Genomic DNA, 23,081 nt, shown 5'->3' with positions numbered 1-23,081 from the left:
TGGCTGAATGCAGAATGAAAGCTAAATATATTCTTCCATTTTTGGTAGTATTTATTTTTTTCTGATGCTATAAAAATCTTTAAAAGCAGCTGTCAGCTGAAAAATATGCCTAAATAAATTTCTGCTGAAATCTTTGATTCTTATGCAAATTTAATCAGTACACTGATGTAGTCTTCAGTTCTTACACAGGAGTAAGCATCTTTGAACTGTATAGTTTTACTTCTGAGTAAACATATATAGGGTTGCAATATTTCTTAAATTTTTTCTTAAGTTGTAGTGCTAGTTTGCTGTGTTTAAGTATACCCTAGTATACAATTTGCAGGCCCAGCAATCCAGAACAAAAAGCCATTGTTTGAAGTGGGTTTGCAGACCATTACTTGATATGATGCCTGAATTGACAGACCATGTTTATGCAACAGAATGCTTTGAGAACTCTGTGTTGGTATTTTCAGATCTCTTGAAAGTTGTTAAAGATTTAGCAAATGCTGCCAGTGCAGCCTATATGCTACTTAAGGCTGCTGTCCTATACTTATACTAAAATCTGGGGGGCTTACATCTGAGTGGACATGTATAGGATTGCACTGTTAATATATATTTATAGGTATTTAGTTATGCCTTAGGATCTCTGCCATTATTGAATAATGCTGAGCATTTTCAGCTAGCTCTTAAGATTAAAGATCAATATTAGCTGAAAATTGACAGCACTGCCAATTTGGTAATTACCTGACTACTTTGAACTTTCAGAATTTTTTTTTTGTTTTGTTTTCATGAAACTCTGCCAAGAAGCTTTCAAATGTATTCCCTCCCACCTGCCTCAGCAAAAAATAATCAGTTGCTTTACTTTAAGCTTCATACTGAATAAATGTGGAATAAATGTGGATGCGGGTGGCGCTGTGGTTGAATCCCCGTGACAGGGTGAGCTCCCGTTGCTTGGTCCCAGCTCCTGCCAACCTAGCAGTTTGAAAGCATGCCAAAAAGTGCAAGTAGTAGGAACTGCTCCGGCTGCTCTGGTTTCGCCAGAAGCAGCTTAGTCATGTTGGCCACATGACCCGGAAAAACTGCGGACAAACGCCGGCTCCCTCGGCCTGTAAAGCGAGATGAGTGCCACAACCCCAGAGTCGTCTGTGACTGGACTTAACTGTCAGGGGTCCTTTACCTTTACCTTTTTAAGGTCTGGCATATTCTTAAACAAATTAATATTTATACAGTATTATAGCTTTATTTTGTTTGGTCTTGACAGTTCTTGCCTCAAATATTTTTTATCAAAATGGTTTTGAATTACACATTGCATTCAAAATGTGCAGGGAACAAAATGACAGGTTTCTTATATGTTTTGGAATAAGTAAAATAGAATATACACTTTTTTAAAGAAAGTCAGTGCTGATGATGTTTTAAAAAAATGTCAGTGCATGCAATGACATCTCGGAATACCATTTCTTATCATTCAAGTAAGCCACTATATGGACAATGTGTTTGATTCAATTTGTTCATGTTTGGTGTAGGAATACACACAACAAAAGAACCTGGTAAGATATAATAAAGAGGAATTCAGTGTTGTGGTATTATGATTATTCTGTCAGTGCAAACATTTCTGCTTGCCAGATGAAACAATCTCTTCTCTCACCAGAGCTTATTTGGGTGGGACGGGGTGGGGGGACACCATTGCTCTAGTCTAGCAGGACTTCTTGTGCTGACTGTATTTAGTTGAATTATTTTAGCTCCTTACGTTGGATTTTAAAATTTTATATTTTTGCAGTGCTTGCAGAATTTTGGAATTGATTAGTGAACACAGAACATATTAGTACAACTCACAGTGTGAAGGACACATTGGCAGTTTGCAATGAGCTGGAGGCCACAGTTCATTTGCATAAGTTATTAATGTAATTGGGAAAGTTACTGCATGCTGGGATTTGTCACAAATCCTCTCTTGCCAGCAGAATCTTTAAGACAGCTGGAGTGATCAAGTCCTTGTACTACTTTGTTTGACAAAGCCAGAATCAGTACTTATAAAGCAAAATGTTGATTTTAAATTTAAAAAAAAAACCAACTTTAAGAGTAGTAAGCATTTTCTTCAAGCTTCTCTGACTAGAAATGTTGCTAAAGTTCTCTAAGGAAAAATATTAAATCTTGTTGGCATTTTAATACGTCTTTTCACTTCTAATTTTTTCAGACTTGTTCCCCCCCCCCCCCCAAGAATTTTGCAGGTAAATACTGCCCTACTGTACTGATGGCACTTTGCAGCAATGTGTCACTGTATAAATAATATTTTAATTTTGTAGCATATGTGGCTATATACAATGTCTAATTTTTAAATGGAAAAAAGGAAATTCTTTACCCAACTCATCCCTTTGCTTTTCAAAATCCTCTGTAGATAGAATCATAAAGCTGTAATCAGAGGAGATGTACCAAATGATCGCATTTCCTGTTCAGTTGCCCTTTGAATCTTAATTGATCATTTGGGAACCACTGCTTTTATTTTGATTTGATACACAACAACTTATAGTACCGGTACTTAGGTCAGCTCTTGCCCTCTAATGCGTAGAGCTTTGCCTGTCAGTTGTGAACATTTGTTGCCCGAATCCTTGACAAGGCATGTGAACATGTTACAAGTTCCATGTTCTTTCTAACAGGTTATTTATTTATTTATTTATTTTACTTTTTCCTATCCCACCTAGTTCTCCAAAGAGACTCTAGGCTGCTAAGAAGCAGTAATGAAAACATAATAAAACAAGCATAATCCCTTTAAAAAACCCTCTAGTGTACACTCAGATTACTACATTTACAATAACCAAGTAGCTTAACAGTTCCAGCAACACAGAAATAACATAGAACTGAGGCAGCAAAATTAACATTATTAACTGAAGGCTTATATATATATATATATATAGCCAGGTCTTCACCAACTACCTGATGGACCCTTGTTGGCAAGCAATTCCATAGGATTGGTGTCGCAGCAGAAAAGACACTACTCCTAGTTGGCACCAGCCTTGCCTCTTGAGGTCAAGGGATTTGAAGCAGGGCCTCAGATAATGATTGGAGTGTGCATAGAGGACATACAGGAAAAGGCAGCTCCTGTGCTGCCACGCCCAAGCCATTAAGGGCTTTAATGGATAGTATAAAAGCAGTCAGAGGAAGTACAACTGTGGAGGTGTACAGTGGGTGTGGGCTGACTTTTGATCTGCTTGTAGCTGTGCTTAGGCTTTAACTACAGGTTACAGCAGGATGTCAAACATGTTAGAATGTTGTACTAAATTCCTGCGAAGCAGGAGTGTGATTTAAAACAGAGTATGGCGGGCTGCTGGAGCAGTTGCTGAACTCTTTCTTTCCACACCCAATCACTGTTCCTTCCCAACCTGTTCCGACCCAGCCGTTTTCCCTTTTGATGGAACTTCAAAAATGGGGGGGGGGACAACAACGACTGCTTTTGTGGGGAGGGTTGAAGTGCAGATGACATAATCCACTTGTTCAGCACTGTCAATTGTTCCTATCCCATTCCCCAGCTTTGTTGGATTTTCCAACACAGGAGCTTGTGCTTCTCTGTTTCATTTGCTTTTGAGATAGCTGGGATGTGGCTCTACAGGAGATGTGACTTGCTGCTGCCTCAGCATGGATGTCTGCATATTTGGATGCCGACTACTGCTATAAAAGTTGATCCCAGGCAGTGAGAGTTGCAATGTATTCTTGGATAAGCAAGTTTTACTTTATAGTAGAGCATAATAATATAAGAGCAGCCAAAGGACTAGTTCAGCATCCTGAACCAATGTGGCCAACCACATGCCTGTGGGCAGCCGGCAACAGTCCTCTTCCAAGTTGCGTTCCCCAGCAACTGGTACTCAGAGGCATACTGCTTTTGATGTTGCAGATGCTGCATGGCCATCATGACTAGTAACCATTGATAGACTTACTGGATTTTATCTAATCTCATTTAAAAGCTGTCCAAGTTTGTTACCATCACCACATCTTGTGATAGCAGATTCCATAGTTTAATTGTGCACTGTGTGTAGAAGTGCCTTCCTTTTTCTGTCTTGAATCTTCCAACAAACAGCTTCATTGGATGGCTCCAAGCTCTCTAGTGTCATGTTCTCCCCCTGCATTTCTAGACTAAAATCCTCATGTGTTAGCCTTTCCCAGACCCAAACCCATAATCATTTTTGTTGTGTTTTTCTGCACCTATTCAATCTATAATATAATATAATATAATATAATATAATATAATATAATATAATATAATATAGTCCTTCATTGCACATGCTTTTTTCCTTGCATCTCCAGTTAAAAGGAACTGGGCAAGCAGGATTGGGAAATGTTTCTCTTTCTGCGATCCTGGAGAATTCCTACAATCATTGTAGGTTTTAATTGACTTTGTGGATCATAGGTCAATCTTAATATAGTTTTAATATATTATAGTCCTGAATGTTACAAATCTTCTTGAATCTAAGTTCTCAGTTCAATATAGAACAGATTTTACATTTTGTGTGTGTGACCCTGGTAAGATAGTGTTCTAATTGTAATACATGGACAGCCAGCCCATGTAATGAATTTGAATACAGCAAGGAGACACTTACATTTTTTCTTTAGAGTGTTTTGGATACATTGTAAGGAAAAACCAGCCTAAACACCTGTGATTTATTGATTTGCTTTACAGTACCAAAGCTGTTAAATTACTACAGTATTCTACAAGCTGGGGGGGGGGGAATACCATTATCTAATTGGCTTTTGGTTAGGATGATGCTGATTTCTAGGTCAACGTAAAACAAATGAGCGTTTAAATTGGTGAGGAGCAGCTGTTCTAGAGTCCCTTTCTACATTGCCTAGCTTTAAGGATAAATATGTCACATTTTAAATTATGATAGGCTTGATAATTGAGCTTTACCTTGTTACGTATACTGATGTGCAGTGCTTTGTCTGTGAGACAGATTGTTCTATCATGATAGCAGAAATATCCATATAGACATTGATTTGATTTTTCCAGACCATTTGAATCTTAGATGTTAATCAGAGTGGGAAGGAAGAATACTCTTGAATGTAGAATGTGCATTTCACAATATTTTATTTTTTTAAAGTTCTTAAACACACCTGTAGTAGTATTAAAGATGTTTCTAATCATATACTGTTAAAAATATTAATGCAAAAATATTGTTCTTAATAGCTCCAAAAAGAACATTCAGGTTTTGTACTTAATAGCTGTACCATCTCTTGGCTGCAGAGAAGGAATTCTGTGGATTGAACCCTACTTGTTTCAATTAGCACATTTTGTTACTTGCCAGTTATAGGTACCCTCAGGTGCCTTTTCACTTGCTACATCATTTGTCTATCTGCTGTTGCTTATTACTGATTTCTAACTTCCATCATTTATAATTTTAAGCAGTGAATGTTACAAAGCGTCTTTTGCTGTCTTTCTTCCTTGTGTTAGGAAGATGAGAGTATTTCCTTCAGTCTAATATATTTTTCTATGTTTGTGTAACAAGCTTCTGTTTTACTTTATTACTCTGTATATTAATAACCACAGTCTGTATAAACATAACCAGACTTTTTAAATATATATTAAATATATATATATATTTGCCAGGAGGTGATGGGACAAGTGGCCATATTTACTTGAAACTAATGCTCACCTTTTTTGGCCAAATTGCGAAAATTAAGCTGCGCATTAGATTTGATGGTGCATTACTCGAGTAAATACGATACATTTGGTCTCGAGGCCTGCCTCCATACACTCACTGGAACAAGAGCTTTCCAGAGCTTTCCCTTTCTGGTTGCAATAAGTGTCCCATCCTGAGGCTAGCTGAAGTAATATTGAGCTGGAATGGAAGAAAGGAATCCATGTCTGCTAGTCACTTAGTAATAAATCTGTGGCAAAGTGAAAGTTTTTATTGAACGGCATCAGACATGAAGAGAGTGGGTTCTGGAAGAAAGACGCATGGATGGTGTTGCCAGCCTTCTTGCCCAGTACCTGTGTTTTTGACAGTTGTGTGGCAGATAACCAGAGTAGCAGCCCTGGTGGTTCCCATGGCTCCATCTTGATGCTGGATATGCCTTCATAAATGTAATGAAGTTTGTAGAGTTGTTGGAGGCTATCTGGAGTAAGTAGGTTGGTAATGCCACAGAGGAACAGCTGTGAGCCTCTCTTGTGGTCTTTTTAAAGAACTGGGCACGTGGGAGGTCCTGTACTTTACACTTGTTGAAGAGTTGTCTGTGGAAAGTAATAACACAGAGTAATAGTTCTGTATGAACATTTTTACATTCACATTGGCTCAAAATGTATGTTTTGTTTAGGGTAGGATAGATTTTGGTCTAGCCTAGGGAATACCCTCGTTAGCAGGGATATATAGGCAACTATATTAGCAGTTTAGGGGCCTTGACTGATACAGGGTTGTATCCAACTAAGTTCTACTCAGAATAGACCCATTAAAATTAATGGACCTGAGATATTCATGCCCATTAAGTTTAATGGGTCTACTCTGAGTAGGACTAGCACTAGATACAACACATAATCTGTACTATAAAACCTGTTGAACAGTGCATAAGACGTATGTAAAGAAAAAGGAAGTTACTAGAGGAAACCTTACATTTCTAACCCTGTACTATGAATAAATGAAAATTAGTGATTTTGTGAAAACTTCTGTTTAACTTTTATGCTTGCTAGTTGAAAAATATTGTCTTCCATATTTTGTTTTTAGAAGCTGTGCACTTCTGACCCTCTTGACATTTGAAGCATGTAGACAGGGTAATAGCTTTGATGGCTGCAGTTTTCTTCAGCCAGAAGTAAGAAAACACATTGACTTAGGATAGTATTGGAACATAGAGTGCAGTTTCAGCTGCAGCTTTGCCATTTACTAAAAGCCTTGTGAGCCATTTTGACAGTGCTCGGAAATTATGGAATCTTAAGTCTTCAAATGGCTCATCTTTTGGAGTAGAAAATAGATAACATCAATATATTTGTTCTCTGCAGCACTATTGCTGTTATCTTTTTGTATGCTGGCAAAGCACCCAGGGCCGTCTTAAAGGGATCGGCCGCCGTGGTGCAATGATCCCTCGGCGCCACCGGCGTGCCGCCTCTCCGCCCGCCTCCCTCCCGTGTGTGTGCGTTTGTGTGTGTGCATGTGTGTGCTGTTCAACAATGTCAGTTGAAGGTTGTCTGATTAATATAAACTTACTGTCACCAGAAGTTGGAAATACAGTAAATCCTTTGGGAGTTGAATCTACAAGGTGCTTATGGAGGATGTATTGTATGTTGATCTAATTATGTATGGTCTTTTTAATGGTGTGCCCCAAAAAAGCTCTAAGTTGGTTGGACATAAATGTTAAGTTGGGCAAGCTGCGTGCACCAATCTTTGCCAAACTGGTGTTCTCCGAAAGTTTTGAATGAAAGTAATCCAAAACATCTTGTGGGTACCAGGTTGGTTGAATGCTTCTCTATGTGATGCACTTTCCAGGCTTGATTTCTGTGACAAAGTACTATGAGATAGATTTCTGCAGATATTCTAGGATGCGGAAAGAAATTAATACATATAGCTATGGCAAACATGGGGGAAAGATTGGACATTAGGTTTTGAAGCTGAAATGTGTCATCTAGAAACATTTAAAATATACCTGTATGCTGCATTGTTGGCAGGTGACACTGATTTAATATTTTACTGACATTTGGTTTGTCAAAGTATATGTGGCCATTGATTTACTCCTTTAAAAATAACCAGAGCAGTATGGTTTGTTTTGCAGTTGATTTTTTCCACTGAAAATTCATATCTGATAGTAAGAAAAGCTTCAAGGAATTGTTAAACACATCTTGGTTTTTCTTGTGTGTGTGTGTGTGTGTGTGTGTGTGAGAGAGAGAGAGAGAGAGATGAGAGAAATACTGTATAAAAGTTCATGCTGTGGTTTCTGAAAGCAGTCATGTACTGCCAGCAGGCATTAACTTAAAACAATGTTATACTCTGTTACTTAGTACTGTACTGTACATGTAGAGCAAAGCTTACTGCTGCTTCTACTATGTGTTTCTTTGGGGCTAGAGGATGCTGTTGCTTTAAAATCAAGGACTGACAAGAGTTGTTTTCTGCAGCACACTGGTTCTGCTTGTATAGTGCTTTATGCAAATAAGCTGCCTGATCAGTCTGCTTGCAGTTAGTTGCTCTGTTGGGTGGCTCACAAAGAATCAGTAGACCTAATTCAGCATTCAGTTGTTTAAAACGGCAGATGGAAGGAAAGGATGGTGAGCTGTGGATTTGTTAACACCTTGCAAAAAAGACTACAGTGATTCCACTGAGGATCAGAATGTTGCTAGTGAATGGATCTGGGCTTTATTTGTGCTTAGGTCACTTTATAATGGCATGGTTAGCTTGCGTGACTCCAGTCACAAAGAAGCTGGTGAAAATATGTATATATCCACCCTCTTTCAGAGCCAGAAAATTACATCTGACTGAGACACTCGTTGGTAGCAGCTGTCCTTGCAGGAACAGGAGCTTTTTGAGGAGCTGTTAGTGATAGGCTGAAGTCTTGGTTTTTGTCGCCGTTATTACACTTTTAATAAGTGGAATGACTTGATGAATATCTTTTAAAGTACAAGATTAAGTGATATCTGTCTAAGTGAATCATTCAGAAAGGAAAGTTGGTTGATTGCTTTTTGTTGTGTGTGCTGATCAGAAGGCGGGATCTGTTGCCTGAAATCCTTTCTAAGATTACTGTACTTTTTTTTTTTTAATGCTTCCTTCACAATATTTCCTTTGTTTGCAACTTTGCTTGTCAAGGCCTCTATAAAGCAAGCTGAGGAAGTTTGGTTCACTTTATATTCTGCCTTGTGTCTTAGAAGTTTTTGTTTCAAGTTCTCTTCTGTTTATCATATTTTTGCTGCTTTTTCTTAATTTTTTTGGATTTTAAAATGAGATTTTAGGGTCACATATAGGAGGAAACGTTTTGGACTTTGTGTTGAAGAGGTGTATTTTGAAAACAACTATATCATGAGGTTGGAAGATACCATAATACGGAGTAAAGAATATCTATAAGAAATAATGCATGTGCCACTTCAGTCTGGGATATAAAATGGAAGAGCTTATTTAGGACCGCTCTGTCAGTGATGAAAGCAGTGCCAGTGAATGAATTCTTACGCATTTAAAACACGTGTTTCAGATTGGAACTACATAAAAGGAGAAGTTAGCTCTCAGCACAGAACTAAAAGAAGGAAAATCATGTCTACTTCATTCAACAAAGAAGGAGCCCAGCGTACTTGAGACATCAGAAACAAAAGAATATGCTACTGTATTTGAAGACTCTGACATTTGCTTTGTCTGTACAAAGGATAAAGGAATTTTGCATGTTCAACATAATGAAATCCCTGTGTGAATGTAGGATTTTTACATTCATTTGAATAACCGAAGATGTTTTGAAAACGAATGAATTGGGGCACTGCTTTTTCAAAGAAACAAGATTTGTATTTTCAAAGCTTATTGTACTCTCGAGACAAATGCAGCTGTTGTAGTTTGCTCTGCTTGTCCAGGAGATCAGTTTGACCAAAGTAAGGAGAAAATATGAATTGATTCCTTTTGGCATATTGTTTGTGCTTGAATTCCTAGGTGTTTAACCTGTACACACATGTGTGTGAGAGCAAAAACATCTCCACACTGGAACCTAGATTCTCAATAGACTTGAATATGTTGTGACAGTGTCAATAAGGAAGCAGATTAAAGTGTGTGTATATAAGTGATCAGAGGCACTGACTATTACTCTTCATGATAGAGGAAGCAAATTTTTCTTTATATGCAAAGAAGAAACATTGAAAATAAGGGAGAAAACAGCATAAGTGAGGAACGGGAGAGTATTGAAAGATTTTGATAACCTAGAGTTGCTGAGAGTTGAAAATATGGATGATTCGAGCATTCTACGAAGGAGGGGGTTACAGGTAAGAAACAAATCTAATTAGTAATTCCCTGCTGGGGTGAGTTTAAAATGCTGTGAAAATTATAGAATTGTCATTCTGCTGTAGAAAACGAATACAATAAGGCTGTAGCTGGATTTGGAGCTCAGTTGTTTTAATGACAACGTTCTGAATAGAATTATGTTATAGGGTTTTGAAAATGATTTTTGAAGCTGCATTAAAATTCTTGATTTCAAGCAGTCCAATGGTGTTTGATTTTAAAGGGAATTAACTTTCCAAAGCTATATGAAAAATGTATGAAGTCACCCGTTGGCATTGGGGAATATACTTAAATGCTGATGAGCAAAAGTATTTTAGATTCATAAATTAGTATTGTGGAAAGCACATCTCTCAAAGGTTTCTGATGAATGACTTATTTGCAGTTTTAGGTATTTCACTGGATCATTTGGGATGAATTGCCTTAGAGCCTTCCTGTCTTAATGAGACAAGACTGACTTTTCTGCACATTTACCTGCGAGTGAGCCCCACTGACCTCTGAATAGTCAAGCGTAGGAGTGTACTGTTAATTGGTGTCAAGTTAAAAATGTGGAATTAGAGTGAGCCCCCACTTGACTGTGTGGAAATTTAACATTTCTAGAGAAACTACTGTTTGAAATTGAACACTAGTTAGGGTAAGCCCAATAAATAGCAAAATAGATTTGGAAGCATCTCTTGTCTATAAGCAAGAGCTTATAGATTATATAAGATATATTCTAAAATAGATAGTTTTATTTAATACAAATATATTAAAGCATGACTTTAGTTTGTGTTTCCCCACATTTAGTGATATTTGGAGCCAGATCTCAGAAGTGAAGAATTTGCCTGAGTAGTATTGCTGGGTATTAGCTCAATATTTCTACAGTTTTATCTGGAACAAACAGCACCATGAACAGTGTAGCAAACTCAAATTTCATGCTTGTCTTTTGAAATGTTGTTCTTACTAAAAACAAAACAAAACCCACTTTCAAATAGATTGTGTTGATGGATAGTAATCCATAGAATCTTAACATTATTCACCACAATAGCACATAGTTCTGCTTAACTCTGAAGGCCAGAGAAGTATTTTAACACACATTAAATATATTACTTATGTACTGAATAAACCTTTCTGTTGGCATGTAATACGAGTAAGCACAGGCTTGACGTAAAGATTACAGTTGGACATAGAATGAAATCTTATAACTTTTGGATTAAATGCCATGGTTTATTTAAAACATTTCTACTGCTAGCACAATGAATGCTAAGTGTATTTATTTGGACTGCCATAGTACTCTTATTTAAAGATTATGCTTCTTAATCTTTTCCTGATTGTCTATGCATTCTCCATTTAGGTTGTTTTAAAGCAATTATATTTAATGATCATTATGTTCGTTCAGATTATCCAAGTGCTTAGGATGTCTGTTGGGTAATTTGAATAAACGGTGGCTTCAAAATGTTTCTTAAATATTAGTCATTAGTTCAGTACAAATTCCTCAGTCTTTTTGTGTGCGCATGGGTTGCTGCAGATGTAAGGTAGTCTTTAAATGGCAGTTAAAGAATCAGATCAGGGTTAGGGGACTGCAGCCTCATCATAATCCTCTACATACTTACCTAGAAGTAAGCCCCATTCAATTCAGTTGGACTTATTTCTGAATAAACATGCATAGGATTGTAGTTTATGACTTGCTTTGTCATAGGCCTTAATAGCTAAAACTAGCCCCGGGTGGAATTCAGTGTCACACTATGATGAACAAGCATTGCAGTTTGCTGGAAGGAATGGTGCCTGCTATCCTCCCCTCTGTGTGCTGCTCTGCAGGTTCCCTGACCCCCTCCCTGAGCCAATTTTGGGGGGCATGGGAGGAGAGAAGGGTAAGCCCTGTTGTGCAAATGGAAGTCTTGCACAGGGCTTCTGCTGATGGAGCTTGTTAGGTGAATCCCACCCAGTTGCTGTTGTTTTTGTTTAATCCAGCATTTTAATAACTGCTAAAAGGGTTGTGGTATAGCATGTCTATTCTGTTTATTTCAGTGCTAGTTAAGGGGAATATATAGCTTGGAAAAAAACTTTTGTTAAAAAGGGTTTGAGGATGCCGAATAGAAGGGAAAAGTGGGAGAGGGGAAAATATCACATAGCAGAACAGTGCTGTTGGGGAGAATATAGGTTTGTTGCTCTGTACCATGTTAATACTTTAAAATTCAGTCAGGTAATGAAAATACTTTCTGGTTATGGGGTACCAGTGAGAGTGTTTGAATTCTAGCAGAGGCTTCAAACCAATGTAGTCATGGAAAAGAGGAACTTGCTCTGGTCATTAGCAATGTCATAGGTCCAAAATTGTTTTTTTAACGTACTTGATTCATTGAAACAATTTCCCCTTCTGCCATTATAGGGGTTATCTGTATCAAGGATGTGGCATTTAATTCAGGCAATTCAACCGTTTTGGATTGCTAAGAGTGAATATGTCTGTGCTTGAGATGGGTACTGTACTTAAAGGTGCTGAAGCAGAAAATACAAATTGTTTCTTTTGATACTTTTTAATTTTTCCTGCCTCAAAATAAAGAGATAGGGTTTTCTGAGTGGGAAAGAAGCCTCCAAACTTAATGATCTGCCTCTTTCAATTTGACTCAACTTTGAGAGCAATGACCTTCATACTTTGTGGACAGATAATTCTAGGGGCCAGAATGCTAACCCAAATTTCCTGTTACCTCTCCCTGTATCCTTGAAACATACAGTTAAAAGCAAATGCAGCCTGGATGCACTTGGTCAGCTTTTTTCTTCTTCTTTTACATGGAGTGAGTAGTGCCAGTTAAAGTGTCTTGATTTTTAGGCCCTAAATACCCTGGGGATCAGGCACATCCACACTTTTTTTTCTTAAGTTACTTTAGTTTATGAATTATTAAAATGCAAATTCCGCCCTTCCAAGCTTGGCATATCCAGCCCTGCTGTGCTGCATGGGCAGCAAGCCTTGAGCTGGCAAAGTGATTGGGTCAGGATTGAGCCCAGTGCTGTCATGTGACGGTAGTGGGTCCAGCTTAGGTTCCAACAGATTATGGGTCAGCTCAAACAGAAGGGGAAGCTTTGCAGTGGTGTCCTTTAACATGTGATGGCCAGCAGGAGACTGAAGGAGGTTGATGGAAATCTGAATTGTCCTGCCACTGCTGCATTATTGTTTAAAATTGTGGTTTTTCTTGACCCGCTGGAAAAATTAAAATGTTTCCTAGTCACAAGTGCATTTGCACATAAGGCTAAACTGTTGTATTAGGGCTTGCCTGCTTCCCCAGGGTGGCAGCAATAAGGAGAGCAAAAGCTTTCATTTCCATTTTTAACTAGCTTCAGTTGAGTGTTGTGTCTGAACTGGGACAAACTGTGGTTTAGTCTTAATTATGGTTGATTGAAACAAGCCAAATTCAAGCTATAATTAAGATATAGTTCATGCTTTTGACATAAAACTAAACTGTGGTTTATTGAAAATGGAAGCAACATCTTCCAATCTCTTTCTTGTAGCTGTGCCAGAGGAGGAGAGGGGAACTCACGAGACTAAGTAGTGTCACTATAAACCATAGTTCACCATTATATCCAAATGCCATTGACTGTATATGGAGAAACCCTATCAAGTCTCAGGTTCGTGGAGGAATTCAGAAACTATTGCTTCCAATTTCCATTAGCTATATTTTAATGTGTTTCCTGAAGCTTTAACAGTACAGTGGTACCTCTGGTTACAAACGCTTCTGGTTACGAGCTCCACTAACCCAGAAGTAACTGCTCCTGGTTGTGAACTTTGCCCCAAGATGCGAATGGAAATAGCGCGCGCAGCGGGAGGCTTCATTAGCAAAAGCACGCCTCAGGATAAGAACTGTTTTAGCTTAAGAACGGACCTCTGGAACGAATTAAGTTCGTAACCAGAGGTACCACTGTAGTTAATCTTAGCCGTTTAAAACAAACAAACAAAAACAAGCTGCCTTTATAAATCATGGTTTGAAGCTGACTTGTTTCAATCAAACTATATAAACTGCAGTTATTCTATACTGGAAGTGAAAGCTTCTAAAGTTATTGTGACTGCTCCAGAGGAGAAGACAAAGAAATGGGGGATGAGCAACTCCAAGGCCTGCTATTGCACATTATTCTTGTGCTAAATGATGAGTTCTGAACCAAGCAATGTCTACTATTGAACATGTGCACAGGAGGAATACTGGAGACTAGGCAAAATTTGCGAAAATCACCTTTACAGGACATAGCAAACATGGATTGGGATTACTGAGATATGGATGCTTGCAAGAGTGTGACACTAATCATTCAAGTTGATTTTAAGATTTCTGTTTTATTTTGTTCTTTTAATCAGCTAAAGGTAAAGGGGCCCCTGACCATTAGGTCCAGTCGTGTCTGACTCTGGGGTTGCGCCGCTCATCTCGCTCTATAGGCCAAGGGAGCCGGCGTTTGTCTGCAGACAGCTTCCGGGTCATGTGGCCAGCATGACAAAGCCGCTTCTGGCGAACCAGAGCAGTGCACGGAAACGCCGTTTACCTTCCTGCCGGAGCGGTCCCTATTTATCTACTTGCACTTTGATGTGCTTTCGAACTGCTAGGTGGGCAGCAGCTGGGACCGAGCAACGGGAGCTCACCCCGTCGCAGGGACGACCTTCTGATCGGCAAGCCCTAGACTCTGTGGTTTAACCCACAGCACCACCTGGGTCCCCCAGCTAGCTTCTTCTAAATACAGCCTATCAAGTCTATCAGCCTATCAGCTAGCTTCTTCTAAATACAGCCTATTAAGTTTTTAGGTACTCCCAAGTTCCTTGCATTTAGATTTTATGTATTTACTGTTTATAATATGTAAGTAGTTTTCTACTGACAAGTTAGAGGAAGAATAATGTGAGTAGGAAATCAGTGAAAGCCTTCTGTGCAGGATTTCTCTAATGACCTTCTGATTTATCCAGTCCTTTAAATTGCATTTTAAAGTAATACTGTGCACTTGCTTTGTTGTTCTTGATTTGCGTAGATTGTGTTTAAAAAGAAATACCTATTTGGAAAAGTCTTCATTAGTGTTTTGCTGATACGGAAAATAAGTTGAGTAAACTAATGTTTACTTTTATTCTCTGTCCTTTCATCTGCACCATATTGTATCAATGTTATGGGCTTGGTTATTTTACTCCCAATTTGGTGGTGGTAAATAGTCAACAGGGTCCTTGGTAGCCTCTGTTAGTACTGCCAAAGAATAATTGCTTGAATCCTCGTGGCTGTTAGAGAAATGGGATATATCACTTCTATTAATATCACCCCAGATGCAGCCATGTTTGTGCCAGAAATCCCTAGTCTATAGCAGAACCAGTTTTCCCTCTTGGCAGCATAATATGCTGCCAGCATGCTACAAAGCTGACTTTTTCTAATTTGCTCTGCTATCCATCTTCGCTATGTAAGAAATCTCACTTGTCACTTTAATGAGAGAGAGCATCTCGCAGGAAGGCAGCATGCATTTTGCTTAGCAAAACTGATGCCTAGAGGCAGAAATTGGTTATCAACCTTGTTGTTGTCAACCCTGCTTATTATTTTAAAAGGACTGAAGAGATCAGAATGTTACATGATACTCCCTTTTTATGTGTGTCTGGTAAGGTCTGAAATGGTCTACCTACTCAGATCCTCTGTTTCAAGGTGTGGTTTACTAGCCACAACCTTTTTTGCAGGTGTTTATCCATTGTCTTACACATCTTAAATGACACATTCATAGCCTCCCTAGCTTATTTTCAGAAGGGACTCATTCCCATTCTCCTAGCCTCCTACAAGTGCTTCCAGAAAGCATTTTTCTGTGTTAGGTATATTAGTGATGCTGACACCCCTAATTCAAATGGGAATTTTGCTAACTCCTTCCTTGATTGATGCCAGAAGCAGACTAACAGGATTAGTACAGATGGCGTAGCAACATCGGTATACTGTAGATGGTATAGCAACTGTAGTGTGAAAACAGGTCTAGGTTAATAGTTCATATCTCTTCTGTCAGATAGTTCTTATTCTTCATCCCACTCCAGCTTCATTGCTTAATATTTTCCTTGTTAAATACCATTGCTGAGGCTGCAATGGATGTGCTGGATCCTGTTTGTTTACTGGAGAGGTGTGTGCGTGTGTGTGCTACAGGCCCTGGTGCTGTGCTTGACTGGAGTTGACACAACAAAATAAATTGTAAAACTGCCCCCTTTTTCACCATGTCCTGCAGGAATGCAAATGCAGCAGAGCACTAGCCACTCAGTACCTCCCATTAGAGATGCTATCTAACTCTGTATTGGAGTGCGGTGTTTGTCTCTTCTTGCAACTTGTTTGCAGTGACCAGTGTGGTGTAGTGGTTAGAGCAGGGGTCCCCAAACTAAGGCCCGGGGGCCGGATGCAGCCCAATCGCCTTCTAAATGTGGCCCGTGGATGGTCCGGGAATCAGCGTGTTTTTACATGAGTAGAATGTGTACTTTTATTTAAAATGCATCTCTGGGTTATTTGTGGGGCATAGGAATTCATTCATATTTTTTTTTCAAAATATAGTCCGGCCCCCCACAAGGTCTGAGGGACAGGGGACCGGCCCCCTGCTGAAAAAGTTTGCTGACCCCTGGGTTAGAGTGTTAGAATAGGACCTTAGAGACCAGTGTTCAGATTCCCACACAGCCATGAAGCTCACTGGGTTACCTCAGGCCAGTCACCATCTCTCAGTCTAACAGGCTTATTGTGAGAATAATACATAGAGGAAGAGAACCATGTTAAGCCAGTGGTTTTCAACCAGTGTGCCATGGCACCCTGGGGTGCCTTGAATGATGGTCAGGGCTGCTGCGGGCAACGCTTGCCTCTGCCCCTCTTTCCTTCCCTCCCTTTCTCTGATGCCCTCTCATGTCTCTTCCTCCTAAAGGCTTGCACAGCTGTTTGTTGCAGCAACCCAGGCAAATGGTGCCTCTGGGACTGGCCGGGGGTGCTTCCCAGGCCCCTTTGGGGCAGTGGGAGGAGGCACCTCTTTGGGGTGGGAGGGGCAGCTCAGAGACAAGGGTGGCAGGTGTGGCTCCCAAGGAGAGAAGTGAGGAGGCTGAAGGAACACTCCACAAGGGAGGTTGTTCAAAAAGGGGTGAGGGGCTGCCAGCTCTGTAGGAAAGGGGTGCCCCAAAAAGAATGTAGTTGGTCAAGGGAGCCGTGGTTGAAAACCTCTGATGTAAGCCACTTCAAGCTTCTTGGAGGAAAGGTGGGATATACAAGCTTGCCTAAATAAATGAATAGCAACCCTGCTCAAGTGTTTATTTGTCTAGTGACAATTTCTAGAAATTTTTGCATTTTTCCCTGTTAGAGCAATTTATTTGGTGTCTATCTCCTATTCAGTAGATTTACATTTCTGACATGTTTTGTTATTCATAATACTCCACTATCCTGTCAGTTTTTATCTGAGGATTCATAGTATTAAGTATTCTGAATAAACAAATCCAAATAGAAGATAGTTTCTGCTTCTTGTGCTTCATATTGTATGTTCTTGTTCAGTCAGTGGATGTGTTTTGAATTTACTTTTAATAATCAGTCATCACAATTGCTGATATATTTGCTATTGAGCGAAATGAGTGGCTGACTTTGGAGGGAGACTGAGATGGCACAGCCATAAATCCAAAGTTTAGGTGATTGAGAAAAGGTAGCAGTCCTCAGTTTATTTTAATCAAGCTGCTTAGTGACTCATTTTCCTGGTGTTCTTGCTCTTTTGCAATCAGATTAGTTTAGTAGACCAGATGCTGCTTTGGCAAATGAGCTCCTTTTGTAACATTATTTGGGTTTTCAATAAGATGATAGCTTGGATGATGAAGGTTGTCTGGCATGTTTCAGCAAATGAGATGTGATGTAAAAGAAATCAGTTGGAACTTGGCTGTAGTAGTTGGAGGAAAAAGCTCTTGTGTGGAGGTTTCTCCTTAATACTTTAAAGTGAACAAAACAGGACATTGATATAAAATGAATAACCATTATAGGTCTTAATTGATCGTAGTATTGGGAAGGTAAGGAAAGAAACGAACTTGTTTCAAGACTGCATTTCATAATATGAATAAGCTCAAGCTTATGAACTACAGTTCTTCTGTTTTATTTCTAGTATCCCTTTTTCCCAGGCAGACTTACCGGTAATTAGAATGCTTCCTTGTTGTAGTATGTTCATATTTGAGCACCCTTCTTTGGATAAAGTCTTAACACCCTTATTTGGACATGATAGGAATTATCTTCATAAGGGAGTGGTTGTTTCCTGACTTTTATATAGATCAGGGATGGGGAACCTTTGGCTCTCCAGATGTTTTCCAACTCCCAACTCTCATCAGCCCAGTCTGCATGGCCAAGGGATGTTTAGAGATGTAGTGCAGCAGCACCTGAAAGGCCCCAGGTTCTGTCTCCGATATAGATCTTGGGCTTAATGTGTTTGTCTTGACTGAGCTGCTGTGGATTTAGGGAGTCAAAGGTAGTTTTTTTCTTTTCTTTTGCTATGACAGGTAGTGATTGAAGGAGCAGAGTTTGCTTTGTTAGGGCAGAGGCCCTTGATTAGAGGAAATGTAGGAGCTTGTTAGAGGTTTATTTTATTAAGAACGTTTGTAACTCACCCGTAATCCACATACCTATTGGGATGGGATACATCAAATAAAAGAAAAATAAAGGTTTGAGATGGAGTTATCTCTTCCTTTCCCATTGTCTTGTTACAGCAAGTTGACAAAGCTCAAACCCCCCCCCCCCAAAAAAAAAGGTTGGGGAAATTGTAGTGATCAAGAGAGGGTAAAAGTGGGGGCAGGGAGAGATACTGCATTTGCCTATTTTGTTCAGGTAAAACTAAAAAGTACCCCTTGTATATGTGACATCCCTCTCCCTCTATTCACAGCCCTGAAATTGACTAAAAATGCCTTTTGACAAAAAAACACCCACATACATAGTTGTCATTTCATGGGCATAGAGAAACATTCTTGATACTATTGCTACATTTTTGAAACTCCTCTGCCCTATATGTTTGTCAAACACTGTATAGCATTGATTGTGTTTCAAAAGCATGACATTTTTTTGACACACAACTTGTGCAGTTTCCTGATAGTTTTGTTGTACAGTATTTTAATTTCTTACCCACTCTGATCCTCCTGCATCAAATAGTATTTGTATTGTTGGCATCTGTCTCCAAAGACAATAGAATGTGCCTCCAGGGGCAAAATTTAAGGACTGGAGAATCACAATGCCTGCTGGAGCTGTAGAGGCCCATAACTTATAACTGCTGCCTCCCTTGCTTTTGTTTTGTTAGTAGCCCCAAAGTGACCTCTCTGGGGTGCAAGCCCGGGCAGTGTGTATGGAGGTCCTGGGCTTCCTAGACAACAAAAGCCCTCTCGGCCTTGCTGATGTGGTCTAAAGGAAAGCGGAGAAATACATTTGGCACCAGCTTGGCTGCAAGAGTTGCCGGAAAGAGGCATACAAGATGCCATCCCACCAATTTAGGGATGGTTACTGAAGAAATTATGCCTATAATTGGTTTAAAATGTTGGTGGAAGTTCCAAATGCACTGGTCTAGATTATTTAACACCCCCCTCCCAGTATCTTGTTGCTTTCCACTTTGTTGGCATAAAAGTACAAGAAAGCCCCATGTTCAAGTTGATGTTCTAAATATTTGCTTATAAAAATAATAATCCCTTGTACTCAGCTGTAAAAGGGAGTAACACTCCCCCCAGCCACATGACAACAGCATGCTCCAGTTGAGTACTGGTGACTACCCAATTGTAAATTTTAATAAATTGGGCATGCTGGGCTGCTATATTTCTTCCAAAGTGACTAGTACGAGTCAAGTCCCTTGGGGATGTGAGATTACAGTAGAGTTGCAGAAAGCAATGTTGTGCTTGATTAAGTTTAGACAGGTGATGGAGTGGTGTAATAAAATATTTTTTGTTAAAGCTTGTTGTAACATGGAATGGAATGTAACACCCATGGGACTGATTTAAGAAAAAACATGCCCTACACATTGCCTTAAGAGGTGAATGCAATAAATGTAAATTAGTTATGCTGCAAACATTGATTTGCCATGAATCTTGATAAAAACATACTGCTCTTTTTATGTTCAATATTTCATTTGTAATGCTTGTTTATGTGTACTGGCTATTGTATCTGCAACATGACAAACTGAATAAAAATGAGCCCTTGGGGTGTAATTTAATACTAGATAGAGAAAACCCATTTGCAGGGTAGAAGTGGAATATGGACACTGAAAATACGGTTGTTGTTGCTGTTGCTGTTGTTGTTGTTGTTGTTGTTGTTAGCACATTAGTCTCTCTTCTATAATTCCCAATGAATTATTTTATCTTTTAACATTTTATTCCAAGGATCAACTTTAAATTCTGTCTGTCTGTCTGTCTATCTATCTATCTATCTATCTATCTATCTATCTATCTATCTATCTATCTATCTATCCATGCTGTTAAGCTACTGTTTTGGATAGTAGTTGTAAGTAATCAGGGAGAGAGAAGACTAAATTTTGCATTAGGAATGTACCACTTATCCCTGCCTTTCTACAGGAAAGTTTATTCAAGGCAGCTTGCGATTCAAAACCAGAATTATGAAGCAACAATAAAACAGTAAAAACAAATATTAAAGATAGAATCTTCTTGCAGGTTAGAACAGGGATTAAGATACCGATTTTTTCTTTTCTTTTTTTGAGATGCTAGAAACTACTTAACAGATCAGCCCTGCTAGATCAGTCTAAAGGCCTGTTCTCACAATGACCATCAAGATGCCCATGGAAATATTTCAATCTGAACATGAAGTTGATGGCCCTCTCCTTCTCTTAGATATTGTTACATCTTCTGTTAGGTATAAGTTCTGTATATTGTTATGTCTTCTATTAGATATGAGTGTAGCATGTTTTGTCCCACATTTTCTTCCACTTACTATGTAGCTTTGCTCCTTTTACTCCACAGCCTTTCCTTTCTGGTTCACTTGCTGTTCTGGACCTATTCCTTTCCTTTCCTGCCCCCTGCAGCACTCTGTGCACCCTCAAAATCTGCTCTGCAGGGTCCTCCAACACTCTGGAGAAGATTTTGAGGGTGCAGGATGGGTGGAGACACAACATTGGACACAACTTTATGATATTGCTGACATTTGTAAAGTAAAATATCATTATGTTTATGTATTCTTTTTAAAACACACACACACACAAACTTTATGCTGCTTTGCCTGTCCTATTTGTCTCTCTTGTCAACTTACTAATTTGACACCATCATTGAGTGTTGAAGATTATGAGGGCCTTTATAATTGGTTTTATATGTTATGGCTTATATATCTTATAGTCATTCTGGAAGAAGCGTCTTACAACTCAACATGTGTAGGTCCTTACTAAATTGTTCCTAGTACAACCTTCGAACTCTCTTCTCTTGCCTCTGTTCCTGTTCTGGTACCCTTTGTCCGTTCACTCCTGAGAGCCAGCAGTTGACAGCTAGATTAATCCAGCCAATTAATAATTCACACAGTTGGTAACGTGTGTACAAATGTGCAGAATTAGCTTTAATTTTGGTTTCTAACCCTGATTTAAAAAGCAAACTAATTAGTGCTGGTGCAGACATAATGCTATACCATAGTTCACATTAACAGGAAAAGTGGGAGGGAGCACACTGACTACACACTCTCAGTGCCCTACTAGAGTTAGAAAATAGCTAGAGTTTATGCCTACATTTGACCTGCTTTCAGCCAGGGTGGCATGCAGGCTCATGTATATTGAATAATTGAAAAATCTGGAGGTATACGTGCATAGTGTTTAAATATATTATTCCTTTGTACTGCTGGAGTAAGGACTGGATTGCTTACTTAAAACCATTCTGTCCGTATTTGTTTCCTAAAGGATTTATTTTCCTTCTGTCCTAAATAATTCTTGGTCAGCTATAATTATTGCTTTCAGTAGGTACATTAGTTTATTGATGTTTTTGAAAGCATGTATGCTAAAGGAAGAGAAGGCAATATACTTAAATCAGAGTCATGAAAATGTAATAGAAGAAAATGCAATTGTCAACTTTGCTGAACTGATGCATAGTAAGTATTAAGTAGATAGCTCTTTGGCAGATGACTGGTATCTGTAAGACATCTCCAATAATTGGCTTCTGTTCCCATTGAATTGATGGCATTTACTGACCTTCATAAATGTTTTAAATTGCTTTTGTCCAAGTTGAATGATAACTTGAATTTTGCCCTTCTATTTGCATTCTCTGGATGTTCTAAGAAAACATGATTGTCAGCTTGTTTAATATTATGAAATATACATCTTGTTTCTGCTGTTCACTCTGGATATGATGTAATGTTTATAGTATTAAATAGACAATGAAAAGAAAGGATTAGAGAACATTTTACTGATTTATTTATTGCTGGTTCTATAGAGTACAGGGAATATGTAGAGTTCAAGTTTGAAAACAAAAATGTGGACACTGTAGGTGGCTTGTTTTTACCCTCTGATCCTTTATTACATGGTCCACTGGGTCGGCTAGCCTTCCTGATGCTCGTTTCTGTACCCTCCCTTTTCCTGATTATTGACAGATGAGGGAGGTAGGACAAGAGGGGGTAGAATTTGGATATCCAGAATGGTCCAACATGAACGAAGGATGAAGACAATTGTTACTGCTAGATATTAATTTGGACAAAGCCTTTAAGGTTTACTTCATCAAATAAATTCAGAATAAAATCAGCAATAGTTTTATTGATTCTAATTGTATTTTTTTTTTTTAAATGGCCATGCTTGGGTTGAATATTTTCTCTCTTTAACTAATGTATTAACAGTTTGACAGTAAAAGGAGTGTTGCTCTTTAACCTTCCCTTTTCACTTTCCTTCTGCAGTCCTTGGTGTTTATTTAGTTTTTTTCTTATGTATAGTTTGCCATTTCATTCGAACATTCAAAACATGGTTTGCCCTTGCCCTGCATAACTAGGTTTGTAAACTAGATTGATCCTGGTTTTACAGGGCAAGAGCAAAACATGGTTTGTGATTTAAAATGTAATTATGAACTATGGTTTGCAGGAAACAAGAAAGTAACTAAATTTGTGCAAAGGGAAGTTGAAACACTATTGTATTTTCCGCATCCTTCATACATATTCTTTCTGCAGCAGAACAGGAACACGTACTTCTTACCTACAGTTTGGGTTGTACAGCTCATCCCCTTCCTGGCATGGCATTTTAGTTTTGGATTTTTGTGTATCATGGCAACCTGTTGTTGGT

At 38.8% G+C, this 23,081-nt stretch overlaps 1 protein-coding gene across 5 annotated transcripts in view; it reads left to right on the top strand.

The window, feature by feature from the left end:
- MAST2 (microtubule associated serine/threonine kinase 2) overlaps positions 1-23,081 on the top strand; it is a 142,600-nt gene that overhangs the window by 19,168 nt on the left and 100,351 nt on the right. The window contains exon 1 of one of the 5 annotated variants that reach the window (XM_033152252.1): positions 9,502-9,892. The exons of the other annotated variants lie outside the window; for them this stretch is intronic. Within the exon in view, the coding sequence (XP_033008143.1) occupies positions 9,854-9,892 (39 nt within the window). The 5' untranslated portion in view covers positions 9,502-9,853. Of the gene's footprint in view, positions 1-9,501; positions 9,893-23,081 lie in introns of those variants that run through there. 5 annotated transcript variants of the gene reach the window in all.

The sequence above is a fragment of the Lacerta agilis genome, chromosome 6, assembly GCF_009819535.1.
Source record: "Lacerta agilis isolate rLacAgi1 chromosome 6, rLacAgi1.pri, whole genome shotgun sequence".
Lineage (NCBI taxonomy): Eukaryota > Metazoa > Chordata > Lepidosauria > Squamata > Lacertidae > Lacerta > Lacerta agilis.
The sequence above is the reverse complement of the archived record's forward strand: the minus strand, read 5'-3'. Positions and strand labels throughout refer to the sequence as shown.